The 13,585-nt window shown below is 42.1% G+C and overlaps 1 protein-coding gene and 1 long non-coding RNA gene across 6 annotated transcripts in view; one reads left to right on the forward strand and one right to left on the reverse strand.

Annotated features, from left to right (window-relative positions):
• nalcn (sodium leak channel, non-selective) overlaps positions 1-11,914 on the forward strand; it is a 61,909-nt gene extending 49,995 nt beyond the window's left edge. For 3 of the 4 annotated variants that reach the window (XM_034573205.1, XM_034573208.1, XM_034573206.1), the window contains 22 exons: positions 118-174; positions 738-858; positions 942-1,073; positions 1,324-1,491; positions 2,714-2,818; positions 3,285-3,391; positions 3,486-3,606; positions 3,702-3,800; positions 4,020-4,113; positions 5,936-6,042; positions 6,195-6,269; positions 6,365-6,484; positions 6,579-6,647; positions 6,750-6,898; positions 7,030-7,123; positions 7,506-7,638; positions 8,468-8,583; positions 9,684-9,841; positions 10,068-10,218; positions 10,357-10,506; positions 10,642-10,759; positions 11,007-11,149. In XM_034573205.1, the coding sequence (XP_034429096.1) occupies positions 118-174; positions 738-858; positions 942-1,073; positions 1,324-1,491; positions 2,714-2,818; positions 3,285-3,391; positions 3,486-3,606; positions 3,702-3,800; positions 4,020-4,113; positions 5,936-6,042; positions 6,195-6,269; positions 6,365-6,484; positions 6,579-6,647; positions 6,750-6,898; positions 7,030-7,123; positions 7,506-7,638; positions 8,468-8,583; positions 9,684-9,841; positions 10,068-10,218; positions 10,357-10,506; positions 10,642-10,759; positions 11,007-11,149 (2,587 nt within the window). Of the gene's footprint in view, positions 1-117; positions 175-737; positions 859-941; positions 1,074-1,323; positions 1,492-2,713; positions 2,819-3,284; positions 3,392-3,485; positions 3,607-3,701; positions 3,801-4,019; positions 4,114-5,935; positions 6,043-6,194; positions 6,270-6,364; positions 6,485-6,578; positions 6,648-6,749; positions 6,899-7,029; positions 7,124-7,505; positions 7,639-8,467; positions 8,584-9,683; positions 9,842-10,067; positions 10,219-10,356; positions 10,507-10,641; positions 10,760-11,006 lie in introns of all 4 variants that reach the window. The other variant, XM_034573207.1, reaches the window with a different exon arrangement.
• LOC117754408 lies at positions 4,684-6,482 on the reverse strand. 2 transcript variants are annotated; one of them, XR_004612413.1, is made up of 3 exons: positions 6,352-6,482; positions 5,224-5,340; positions 4,684-5,063 (listed from the first exon to the last, which is right to left on the reverse strand). It is a non-coding gene; the product is annotated as an uncharacterized LOC117754408 (long non-coding RNA). The 2 variants fall into 2 exon arrangements; XR_004612412.1 differs by lacking the exon at positions 6,352-6,482 and adding an exon at positions 6,125-6,253.
• Positions 11,915-13,585: the final 1,671 nt, after the last annotated feature.

Here is a 13,585-nt window from a genome sequence, read left to right on the forward strand (position 1 = left end):
TCACAAGCCAAACTCACGTATCAGCTCATATTTTCTGCAGCTCCAGAAATTGTGTGCTGTGTCTTGTTTTGTCAAAAATGCTGACAGTTGATTTTATTTGTATGAATTCATATCCAGATCCAAAACTGACCCCATCACAGGAGCAGTGAAGAACACCAAATACCACCAGCTGTAGTAAGTGTGATGAATTATTGATTCCTCTTCTCTCTACTGATCTGTTTGCTCTACAGCCGTGGAATACTTATTAATTCTGTATCTTATTACCTGCCTGCTGTGCCTCCTTAAAACTGTGGTGAGGAATAAGAAATACACGGATGAGGAGCTTCTGAAATAGATTTCACATCTTTATGCAACCGGATCGTCTGGTTATTAAAGTGAGAGGCAGCGCTTTGTATCAGATACTGTCGGCAACGGGGGATTTCTACTGACATCACGTCGTAGAAATGATTGTGTTGCTCACACACACACACACACACACACACACACACACACACACACACACACACACACACACACAGGTGTATTCATTCCCACTTTATGATATCTGTCCTCGCGTATCCTCTCCGTCTCTTTTTCTTTCCTCATCTTCTTCTCTGAAATAAGAGCTTTTGCTAGTTTGCAAACCAAGTGTCCTCCTAGACCAACCTACTTTTTGTCTTTGTAAACTCTGTGTGTGTGTGTGTGTGTGTGTGTGTGTGTGTGTCCGTGTGTCCGTGTGTCCGTGTGTGTCCTTCCAGTGATCTCCTGGGCCTGGTCACCTATTTGGACTGGGTGATGATCGTAGTCACCATCTGCTCCTGCATCTCCATGATGTTTGAGTCACCCTTCACCAGGGTCATGCACGTGCCCACGTTGCAGGTATTAAATGGAACCTTTTGCGTGAACGGGCGAGCGGATGACATCAATGTACGGCTGTTTAAAGACCATTATGTCTGTTTCAGATTGGGGAGTACGTGTTTGTGATTTTCATGAGCATCGAGCTCAACCTGAAGATCATGGCCGACGGCCTGTTCTTCACCCCCACAGCCGTCATCAGAGACTTTGGAGGAGTCATGGACATTTTCATCTACCTTGTGAGAAATACCATCCAGTCTAAAGTCTGGTTCATTTAAATACAAAGTGATATGATCATAATGGATGAATCTTACTGGAAAACCCCTTCAAGGATTTGTCTTATTGTAACAGTTTCCAGTGATTAGATAGCTTCATTCAGTTTAATGGCTTCAGGGATAAAAGAGTAAATTATTGCCACATTTTCTTGTCATTTTTGGATTTCGCTTCTATTAAACTGCACTTCCCTGCTCTGCTGTGGGGTCACTGCAGGTGAATTTGATCTTTCTGTGCTGGCTCCCTCCTGACGTCCCCCCTGAGTCTGGCGCTCAGCTGCTGATGATGCTGCGCTGCCTGCGTCCGCTCAGGATCTTCAAGCTCGTACCCCAGATGAGGAAAGTGGTGCGGGAGGTTCTCAAGGGATTCAAGGAGATTTTTCTGGTCAGTGGCCTTGGACAACTTCAATTTGTGTGCATGACACCTTCAGACTTTTTTTATATCAGATATTAAGGTCATTCGAACTACTCTTTATATTTATTCAGGCCCAGGAGCAAATGTGCATACTGTATATATGTTGTTCACTCTTTTCACCCTTGAGCTCACTTTTGACCATTTAATTAGAAAAAAGCACTCTTTAGTGATTCAGAGAAATCTAAGTAACAATAAGACAAAGCTTTATTTGTATCTTCTATAACAGGCGGGTTACTTTCTTTTATTTATACTTTTCACTTTCCTGCAGTATGAGATCTGACACAACACTGAGGAATAAATAGCAGAGAAAATACTTTGAAACACGAAGAAATGTCAGAAGTTTTGTGATTTATAGCAAAGACTGAAAACTTCAAAACACGCAGCACAGATTTTTAGACAAATGCATCTTATTCACCTTTATTGAATTGTGCTGTTATTATTATTTTATTACATTCTGGGCATATGTGGTGCCGGGTTATCGTTCTTGGAGAAGCAGAATCTTGAGGGCGGGGGTGTTTATATTGTTAGATGTCTCAGAGCAGCACAGTGTGAACACACAGCGCATACTTTGAGGAAGCTGTTGATGTGATTCTCGATTCAATGATATTTTTTACCCTTAAATCTGCTCAACCTTGTGTTGTAAAGTGTCACATCACGTCTCAAAGAATGATGTGAGACAGTATACGCCTTGAAAAGCATTTCAAGCATCATGAAATAATAATAATAATAATAAAAAGTAGCTGAAAAACTGCTAAAGAAGTTGAAGAGAAGCTTTATGATGCACAGGATTAAAGACCTGACGTGAAGTCTGCAGATTCAGCGACACTTGTCCTCACTGCGGGGATGTAACGACCTGAAGGAGAAGCTTGGACAACAGATATTGTCAGAATTGATCATATTGTTTTATTAATCAACGCAGACTACTTTATTACTGTCACATTTACCCTCACATCAGGAGTTTTTGATTCATTATTTTAGGCGTTATTCAGCTTAATAATTTTAGTGCAATTGCAGACAAAATGTAGTTTGCTCTTGTTGATAAAATCACTAAATTGCCAGTGTAGTGACATCAGAAGCAGACGTGGTCCTGTGGCACAGTGGTGATTCCCCGGGTCGACCCATAACCCGCCCTGTCAGGCTTGGATCCTGTTGAACTGTCTGCCTTTAACTCTCTGGACGGATTCCCCTGCAGGTTTCCATTCTGCTCCTCACACTAATGCTGGTGTTCGCGAGCTTCGGAGTTCAGCTGTTCGCCGGGAAGCTCGCAAAGTGCAACGACCCACACATCTGTAAACGGGTAAAGCAAGAAACATAATCTCCTCACTAAACCGCCTCCTCCCACACCACGCTCCCCCGCAGAGAACCACCAGCTGAATAAGTAGAAGGGGTTTCCTCAGTCAAATCAATAATCCAGTGCTTCCCTTTATCCTGCTTCCTTAGCTACAGTCATTTTACACCTTTCAGATTCAGCTATAGAAGATTTGTTATCATATAATGCTCAAGCTAATCTTTAAATAAGATTTCTAGTTTATTATAATTTAAGTCAAATTAAATTTTGTCTGTCTGTTCTTAATTTTTGTCATAAAACTGTGTTCCCAAAGTTAATGGATTGGATTTAGGATTTGATTAGATTTCATTAGATCTGTTATTCTGCATTACTCCTCTGGACACATCTTCTTCCAAGAGATGTTTAATGCTTCAGCATAAGGAGTAACATGTTTCTTTATTCTGCACGGTGATGTGAACTGTGTGTTTGGTTCCAGGAGGATTGTTTCGGCATCTTCAGAATAAATGTCAGCGTTTCCAAAAACCTAAACCTGAAGCTGAGGCCCGGGGAGAAGAAACCAGGTTTCTGGGTCCCGAGAGTCTGGTATGAGAGCTTGTTGTTGATGAGGACTGCTTGATTTAAGATTTTCTTTTATTCAGCCGGTGACTGACGTATCCGCTCTGTTTCCTTTCCCCAGGGCCAACCCTCGTAACTTTAACTTTGACAATGTTGGAAACGCCATGTTGGCTCTGTTTGAAGTGCTGTCACTCAAAGGCTGGGTGGAGGTCCGAGATGTTATTATTCACCGCGTTGGACCGGTACTGAGCCTGATCTTAAGTGTGGTCTTGTCTCCTTTATTCTAACAGAACTGTGACTGTTAATCAGCTCAGTTCACCTGCCTCTGTGTCTGCAGATCCACGGCATCTACATCCACGTCTTTGTGTTCCTGGGATGCATGATCGGGCTCACTCTATTCGTTGGAGTCGTCATTGCGAACTTCAATGAGAACAAGGTAAGAGCCACACACGTGTAGTCGATACCACATCCTCATTTTCTGAGTTCATTTTGGGGTGAGTCATTAATTTATTCTTCGTCAGAAAGAGCAGTGAAGCGCACACAGAGTAGAACAAATTCTTATTGGTGTAGTCACAGTTATATTTTTCTGATATTCACTTTGGTGAGTACACCACCTCTCTGATTTTTTTCCATGTGTTGTGTCTCCCACCACAAGGGCACTGCTCTGCTAACAGTGGACCAGAGAAGATGGGAGGATCTGAAGAGTCGACTGAAAATTGCTCAACCTCTCCACCTGCCCCCTCGTCCAGGTACGAACACGCACAAACATGCACAACAAAGGCTCAGGAAATGTGTACTACAATATGCAGACAGAGCATCGGGCTCAGCATCATGGGAGTCACGTCTCAGACCCCCGTCTCCTGATTGATTATGTGCTGCAAGTGTGTGTCTGTGCATTGTTAAGCAGCACCTGCATGATTACTCCATATTTAATAGTCCTTGTTTGATCCTCCGAGGGATTCATCGCGACAACCAAATGACGACTAGCAGCACTAATGGAATAACTGAATATGAGGACAACTAATGCAAATGGCTCAGACACTGAATGATGCCTGTCACAGGCCTCTTAAGAAAATCTACTTTACAAAATATATCAAATTTACACACCTCCATTGGCTTTAGCTACACTTACTTCACATTTACTCTTTGGACTGGTATAAACCAAATAAATAATTTATACGAGATCCCCACCCCTGCATTTTTGGCGTCTGATACGGCTTGAATCATATATATCCCGATTTATTGGGCGATTATATAGAATAAAAAAGGCAATGATTACTAAGATGTCGTTACTAAACCCTTTTGACAAAGAAATATAATTGAAGCTTGAAATTGTATTGTTTAACCATGAACCTTATTACAAATAACGATAAATAAAAAGAAAACACAATTACAACCAAGTATATGGATTTTAAATAAGGAACATAAGCATAAATATTTTTTACATAAAATGTAAACAATAAAATACCAGTTTTCATATCGGCCAACAAACCCAAATACAGATATTGTCAGTGAAAGGCTCATATGTGCAGATTCTTGCTTTATATTATGTCTACTTGTATTTCACACTCAAACTACTATGGATTACGATTCATCATGGGGATATTGTGCACTGTACACTGTTGCTCTTCCCTCTGTGAGTAGAGTCGTGAGAAAGGTTGGATGCTGTGTGGGAAATCACCTGTTGGCAGAGTTGAGGCTGAGAACTAACAGAAAATCAATGGCGTCAGTTTTAGTCAGTTGTAGTCAGCAGTGCCGCTGCCACCACACGAATCCACCGGACTTTGATCCACATCCGAAGGGCCTCCGCACCGACGCCACTCACTCACCGCTGGCAGATCCTTCCAGCCTTTGCTCACCAGTCAAAGTACTTGCAAAAGTTGTCTCGGTGGTCAGTAGTCATGTGTTCCCACAGTGTCTGATACTTGCTGTGCCGTTGTTGAATCTCTGTTTTATGTTCATGGATATTAAGCTTCCTGATCTGAGCAGGACACTATGTACAGTTTGAACAAGGACTTGCAACAAGTAAAACTCAAATATCAAATAAAGGATAGAATAGAGGATTAAATAAAGCCGACAGATGAAACAAGCACAAATTTGAAATGCAAGTGCATGTAAATGAAACCACCTAATGTTGGTTGGTTGGCAGGGATGCAGTTGCAATTATCTTGCTTCATTAATGGTTAATCACATCAGCTCAACTCATCCTCTTTCAAAGCAGCGGCTAATCTCCATATGTACATTAGAGAAGTTAGTTTGTCAGTGTTTTGTTATTTTATCTTGACACAAATGCATCTACATGAATAAATGTGTGTTATTTCTGCAGCATGTTCATACTAATACCCAAACAGTCAGTGAGTGCCATCTGCAGGACGCTAAGGTGTACTACCACAGATAGAGAGACTGTCGCAGCTTCAGACATTTGCATCTGATCACAGATTATGATGAAAATCGTAGTTTCCTCCCAATATTTGTCTGAAAACATTGAAAGAAACAACAACAACCAAGAGTTTTTACAATTTTTGTTGTTCCACGCGTTTAAGTGAATCTTATTTCTCATCTGACTGACAGAGAACGGTGGTTTCCGGGCAAAGATGTACGACATTACTCAGCATCCCTTCTTCAAACGGGGTATCGCTGTGCTGGTGCTGGCACAGTCAGTGCTGCTGTCAGTCAAGGTAACGCCTCACAATTCAAAGCATCATGTCATCTCACTTCTTTTTTTTTTTAATTTTATGTAACTCATCTGCAATGACTCACTATTTCATGTAAAGTTTGTTTTGGAATTTGCTTTGACGTGTGATCGTGTGTAATTCTCTCTCCTCTCCAGTGGGACGTCGATGATCAAGTCACATTTCCTCTCGCCACCATGTCAGTAGTCTTCACCTTTATATTTGTGCTGGAGGTGAGTGTGTCATCCTGTCAACACGGTCAAGCTTTAAATTCGATCCATTCCCCCGCGTGTAGAAGTGTGTCTGACGTGTTACCGTCGTTCCCCAGGTGACCATGAAGCTGATTGCCATGTCTCCGGCGGGTTATTGGCAGAGCAGACGAAATCGCTACGACCTGCTGGTCACATCTTTGGGGGTCATCTGGATCGTCCTGCACTTTTCCCTGCTGGTGAGAAAAATCCATTGTTTCATTAAGCCGAAGAAGTTCAAGTCAAGTGTTTTAAGCAAATCTGTAAATTGTTATTGTTTTATTTCCTCTCCAGAATGCATACACCTACATGATGGGCACATGTGTGATTGTCTTCAGATTCTTCACAATATGTGGGAAACATGTGAGTGCGATTTGTGGATAAAAGCACATTTTCCCAAACAGTAAATGTCTATTGCATTAATGAAGACGTATATCTCCGGATGTGCTTTTGTTTCTCACCAAGGTGACGCTGAAAATGTTGTTATTGACTGTGGTGGTCAGCATGTACAAGAGCTTCTTCATCATCGTGGGCATGTTTCTCCTTCTCGTCTGCTACGCCTTCGCTGGCGTCGTTCTCTTCGGAACCGTCAAGTACGGAGAGAACATCAACCGGTAACGTTTCATTTCCTTCACACTGCTCTTTGTTTCCCTCTGACCAGCTCTGCACGTTGTATTGAGCAGGCCCAGTAAAAACAGGTCTATTTCGAGTTGTCTGAATGTGTGTGTGTGTCCTCCAATCGCAGGCATGCCAACTTCTCCACAGCGGGCAAGGCCATCACCGTTCTCTTCCGCATCGTCACGGGGGAAGATTGGAATAAAATCATGCACGACTGTATGGTAAGATGAGCTGCACGGCCAGCACCCGATTTCCTCAGACACAGGAACATTGCAAATTTGCCCAAATCCTGTTTATCATTTACTTTACATTATGTGTGGAAAAGGTTGCTTCACCTCAATTTCCTGCTGCCCCCAAATGCAATGGAGGTGAATGGATTTTTGTTTGTGGCGCTCGCAGCAAGATTAACAGTGACTCTGGTTTAGTTTTGGAAGTAGCTGAGGAAACTTTAAAGTCCTCACCGTCAGCAGTTTTCACTGGAGTTACTATCACTACTCATCACTAAAAGTACAATATAAATATGCCCTTTTTTAATTGGGGTGCATCAACCTTTTATCTATGATTTAATGGCCATTGTTTTAATTACGTTCTTTTGGTTCCCAGGTGCAGCCTCCATTCTGCACCCCAGATAAACATCGCTACTGGGAGACCGACTGTGGCAACTACGCTGGAGCACTTATATACTTCTGCTCTTTCTATGTCATTATAGCCTATATCATGCTCAACCTACTTGTAGGTAAGTATGCGTGTGTGTGTGTGTGTGTGTGTGTGTGTGTGTATTAACTTGTGTTAGTCACAGTATAGAGAGAATAACCTGCTCACACAGTCCCTTCATGTGGACTCGAATCCAAACATGTAACTAAAACTAAACATGTACGGTTCAGACTTGGTTTTTGATCGAAGTTGGGGAACTTGACCAAACCAAAAAGTGTGTGCAGGCATGAATCCTATTTAAAAAGAGTCATAAGCTTTTGTCTTGGCAGCGGCGAGGGCTCTATTTCAGACTGCAGATCTCACACTTACATGTTGTTCTGTCATCCGTCCAAAGAGGCAACAAGAGAGTAGTTTAGATTATTACAGATCGTTATGAGCAAAAAAATCAAACCTCTTCATCAAGAAATTCTAGGCTCCTCTCCTTCCTGGCAGACGCTGTTTTTGTAGAATCAAAATGAGCACGAGTTTTTAATAGTTGCAGCAATCGTGTGTATTCTCTTGCTTATATACTCTATCAGCACCATTTAGTATTGTATGGGTTGTTGTGGTCTCTGTCTGTAAAGGCACCGAGAGTAAACACACAACCTTTTGTGAGGAAAATTCTACGTAAAAAAAATAGTCTCTTAAAATCACACACAAATGAATTGTTGCATGAAAAATATACTAAGGATCAAATGAATTTCTTGGGCTGTTAACTCACCAGATCATAACATAAGTAGATGTTAAAAGTTCTCTAAATTACACACATTTTTGCACAAATGCGAATGGAACTCCACATTTAAAACTACATGATATTGCTGTCATGGCTTATTATCCTGTTTGAGTATTAATGTAACCTCCTATTTCCGCAGCCATCATCGTGGAGAACTTCTCACTGTTCTACTCGACCGAGGAGGACCAGCTGCTGAGCTATAATGACCTGAGGCACTTCCAAATCATCTGGAACATGGTGGATGACAAACGGGAGGTGAGAAATTAGCTATAGGAAGGAGGACGAGGACACAGCGGAGGGGAGGAGATGATGATCCTATGGCTACGAGCAAAATATACTATAAGAGAAGATATAAATCTGCACAAAAGCTAATGAGAAGGGCTGAAGGGAATGGAGTTTGGCATTGAGTAATAGCAGAGAACTTAATTAGAACAGTGGGTGATGGATTAAAAATGTAGACCCCCCTCCTATTTATCCATGATGTCATCTGGATATAGGAGTTTTTTCATTCCTTGTTCAAGCATCTGGGATTATAGCATACGTGTGTAAGCAGGAGCCAATATATTCATGTAATAATATAGAGATGGTTGCAACCCTCTGTCGGTCATTCCACCGGCCTGTGGTCTGACATGCAATTTCAAAAACTCCAGCTCAGAAGAAAGCAGATATGACAGTTTTTAAAATTACGATGGCGCATTAGGGCCATTTAGAAGAAAAAAAGAATCTGGGATTTCAGTCATAATATTACGACTTTATTTTTGTAAAGTAACATCTTTATACCTACAAGATTTTTACTTTTATACATGTAGTATTACGTCTTTATTCTCGTCAATTTTTTTACTTTATTCTTGTAATATTATGTCTTTATTCTCATAAAATTACGACTTTCTTCTCATCAAATTATTACTTTTATTCTTGTAATAATTTGTCTTCATCCTCATAAAGTTATTACTTTTATTTTTGTAATAGTAGTTCTTGTTCTCTGATTATTTTCCCCCTTTAAGTGGCCTTAATATTCCCTCCTAGAAAATGACCCTTTGTGGTGAAAATGAAGTTGTAAACAGTCCACATTAAAATAAAGAGAAAAAAAGAGAAAAAGCAATAACTATTTTGTTGCATTTGCAACATTAGGCTCATCAACAGATCGGTAAGACTTTTTTTTATTTCATTTTGTGTTTAAACTTGAAACTCTGACACTTAAACTCAAAATCCATTTAAGATGCTGAGAGAAAGACAGTTGACAATTCTTCTCATTAAAACTGAGCTGTAAAATATAAAATTGATCTCAGTTTTTAGAGGTTTTAAAATTCAGGGCCAGCATCTCAGCCCCGTTACTTCTGTGATTCTTTCCCCAGGGTTTGATTCCTACATCGAGGGTGAAGTTCCTGCTGCGCCTGCTCAGGGGAAGGCTGGAGGTGGACCTGGACAAAGACAAGCTGCTGTTTAAACACATGTGCTACGAGATGGAGCGGCTTCACAGCGGAGGAGACGTGACCTTCCATGATGTGCTCAGGTGATGGAGGAACACCACGAAGAATCATTGTCACATCACAATCAAAATTTCTAGATTTAGAAAAATTGGAACTACAGTTACGATCTAGTTGCTTGGTGCTGCTGTGTAGTGTTGCATGTGTGTTTTTGTTTTTTTTATTTTAAAGGCCTCATCATTTTAAATTCTACTGAAGCAGAATTTAATTCCACTAAATGTGTCCCTCTCTCGGCCGCTTGGGATCATACAGCATGCTGTCCTATCGCTCAGTGGACATTAGGAAGTCTCTCCAGCTGGAGGAGCTGTTGGCCAGGGAACAGCTGGAGTACACCATTGAAGAAGAGGTTGCCAAGCAGACCATTCGCATGTGGCTCAAGAAATGCCTCAAACGCATCCGGGCGGTTCGTCTCTCACCAGAAAACACACAAACACGCTTTTATTTTCACACGCTATCTTTACACACACGCATACCTTCTGTCTCCACCGTGCGCACGCGCTCACGCCACACACTGACCGCTTATGTCCGTGTGCGCTTGCAGAAGCAGCAGCAGTCGTGTAGCATCATCCACAGCTTGAGAGAGAGCCAGCAGCAGGAGTTGAGCCGCTTCCTCAACCCCCCCAGCATCGAGACCACCGTGCCAAGTGAAGACCACAATACTAACAACCCAGACAACCCCTCGCAGCCTGAGGTAAAGACCCACATGCGCACCACGGCTGCACACACACCCGCACACGCTCACAGCTGGATGTACAGCAGGCACATCATATAAGCGGCAGGTGTGCGCTCGCAATGGCGAAACAAAGAATATCTGCTCTTTGTTTAGATGAGTGGTCTCCAGCAGCTGCTGAGCCCCACGTTGTCAGACAGAGGAGGCTACAGGCAGGACTCCTCAGACCTGGGGAGACCACAGAGGAAGCTGGGACAGTGGCGGCTTCCTGCAGGTGTGTACACGTGTGTGTATATATATATATATATATTGGGAGGTGTACAGTTCTCGCCAGGAAGTTATGTTCGAGTGAGTTTGAGCAAATCGTCCCTCATCCATGTCTCACCCGTGGAAACCTGCATTTATGTGACGGTGTCTAACTCACTTTCGTGGCCCGACGAGAGGCAAAGGCCCTGTTGGTGTCGAAGTGGAGGAATAATGACAAAACACCGAGGTACACTCTCCTGTCCGTGTCGTTTCAGGTCGCACAAGTGTCAAGTCCATAGTGTGCAAGATGAACCCTGTCAACGACGAGGCCTCTTCGGGGTCGGAGGTGAAGAAGTGGTGGACGCGTCAGCTGACTGTGGAGAGCGACGAGAGCGGCGACGACCTCATCGACATTTAGAGATGAGTTGCGGAGCCTCCTGCGGTTTTTCCGGATCGCTGGACGTCTCGCTCATTTCCGCTTCTCTCCCTGAAGTTTTGCTTTCTCTTTTCCTCTCTTTTTTTATTCAGGTTCAGAACTTTTCAGAAAAGTGTCGGCTGCCATTTGTCGCCGCTGCCCTTTTTGACACGCAGTGACGATTTCGTACCTCTGGGATAGGCGTTACGTTTCCTCTGTGATTTTTTTCCACTCGTTCCGATTGCTGAGGTTTTTCTATGCAGACACATCTGGTGTTAAGGCAGGCGACGACAGGGAAAGACTTGTCGGACTTCTGAAATGAAACCGGGAAGCTGCTGCTTTGTGTGTTTTCTACTGTTCTGCTGTTTCATGTTTTCAATGTCGGAAAACCTGTAATTGTGCTGACGCAGCCGCCATAACTTGTGATCTCCGTCCACGCCGATGCTTCGTCTCTCTTCCTCTGTTTTAGTCCACGTTTCAGATAATGTCTTCAGTATTAATCGATTTTCTTAATCAGTATAAATGTCGATTTTCTTATAGCGACTTTATACTTTAACCAGGACGCTTGTTCTTGTTGGTAGAACAAGGTATTTAAAGCGACTTTTAGATCTATGACTGTGAATGTAATTACAAAGTGAAATCTATATTATGTATGTGTGTGTGAGTTAAAACATGAAATATTTTATAAATTATTATAATTTATAAGCTTTATCAAGTATTAAATTATTCTATTAAAGGCCTGCACTGAGTGGGCATATATGAACTAAAGAGTTGTTTGATTTTTCTTACATTTTTTTACACTTACAATAAGGGAATCAAGACTTTTTCAGGTCCTTTATTTATTCAACTTCTGATGTTGCACACTTTTTAAAATGTGGCAGGGCTGAAAATTGGAGATGATGAGATGATTTTCACAGGACGGAGTTTCATACATGTGTAAAACTAATTGTGAAGTACTAATAACCCACCTTTTTTCGGTTGGACAGATGGGAATTTGTATGATAGATTTCGGGAACATTTCTTATCACACTCACAGCATTTGGTGAAATGTAAAATAAAAGTCAAATCAATATAACCATATAAAATCCTAAATCCATAAATCCATCACGAGAACGGCCGTCAGGATGGTTCATTCCTCCACTAAAGCCCAACAGTCTCCTTATGAAACTCCTTATAAATTCATCAGCTCTGTATTTGCAATCTGTATCTGCACCAAATTGCACACTCTTAAATATCAGTCCACTAAACATGTCTGAACTTTTTCATAAAGGTTCCATGAGGGTTTTTCTTTTTGTCAACACAAATCAACAAAAACTATGAAACTAACTTTATTATGATGTGAAAGAAAGTAAAAAAAAAAAAATGGGATTAGCCTCCAGATCTGGATCCAAACCAAAATTGTAGGGATTCTTCCTTGGCTGATGCCCCACCACTGCAAGCTAACTAACAAACAAACTCCGATGAAAACATAACTATGCAACTATTTTACATTTGCAATTTTGGCTGCACAATAATAAAGGTCTCTCTCTCTTTTCAGCTGCTTCATCTTTCACATATTAATTAGAGTCCACTCTACATATAGTGTGCAACTCTGTATTACCTGAGTCTTTCCCTTAGAAAACACATGTCCCACATGTTCATGACTTAACTCAGTAATTCAATTCAGTTTGTGGGGAATTCAATTACATCTCCACGACTGAAAGAAAACACGGGACTGGACGGAGGAATGGGGTAATTGAGTGGACAGATGCTGTTTAATGATTCTCCTTGTACACATCTGCTCAGATCAGACACTCAGTGCCCCCCCTCAGCCCCTCGTCTCGATAACACTGCCCTCTCCTGGTCACACGCTGAGCTGTCCTGATAAGTGGCTCACCATATTTCTCACCATGAGGTCCAAACTTTCTTCTTGACATTTTCTTTGCCGCGTACAATGAGGTGACGGGACTCACTCGTGGTTCTACCTGGTGCTGGGGTGTGTGCTGCTGTCCTGAAGAAACACTCTTATGTTCTACTTAATATTCACATCGTCCTCCTTAACATTCCGTCCTGTTGAGTTATGGCTCACCCCGGTGCCCGGCACTTCTTTTTCCATTTCACATCGATGCCCGACGATGACAGTTCTGTCATCTGCTGCGAGAAGCTTGCTGTGGATCTAGATGAGCTCAGTTTCCAACCGGCCGTCCAGGTCAGCATGAGTCGGCCGTTCCACACAATGAAATGTAGTCGACCCGGTAGACACCAACACACACACACACACACACACACACACACACACACACACACGCGCGAACACAAAGGTGCGTATATTAGCATCTCATTTTGTCTCTTCTATTTCCTTCAAGTTACTTGATCACACAATTGCTGCGGGTTAGATTTGAGCTAATCGACCAACGCACCCATGTTCACATGCTGAATATGGGTGTCTGCACCCACAGC

The sequence above is a fragment of the Hippoglossus hippoglossus genome, chromosome 21 (genome assembly GCF_009819705.1).
Source record: "Hippoglossus hippoglossus isolate fHipHip1 chromosome 21, fHipHip1.pri, whole genome shotgun sequence".
Classification (NCBI taxonomy): Eukaryota; Metazoa; Chordata; class Actinopteri; order Pleuronectiformes; family Pleuronectidae; genus Hippoglossus; species Hippoglossus hippoglossus.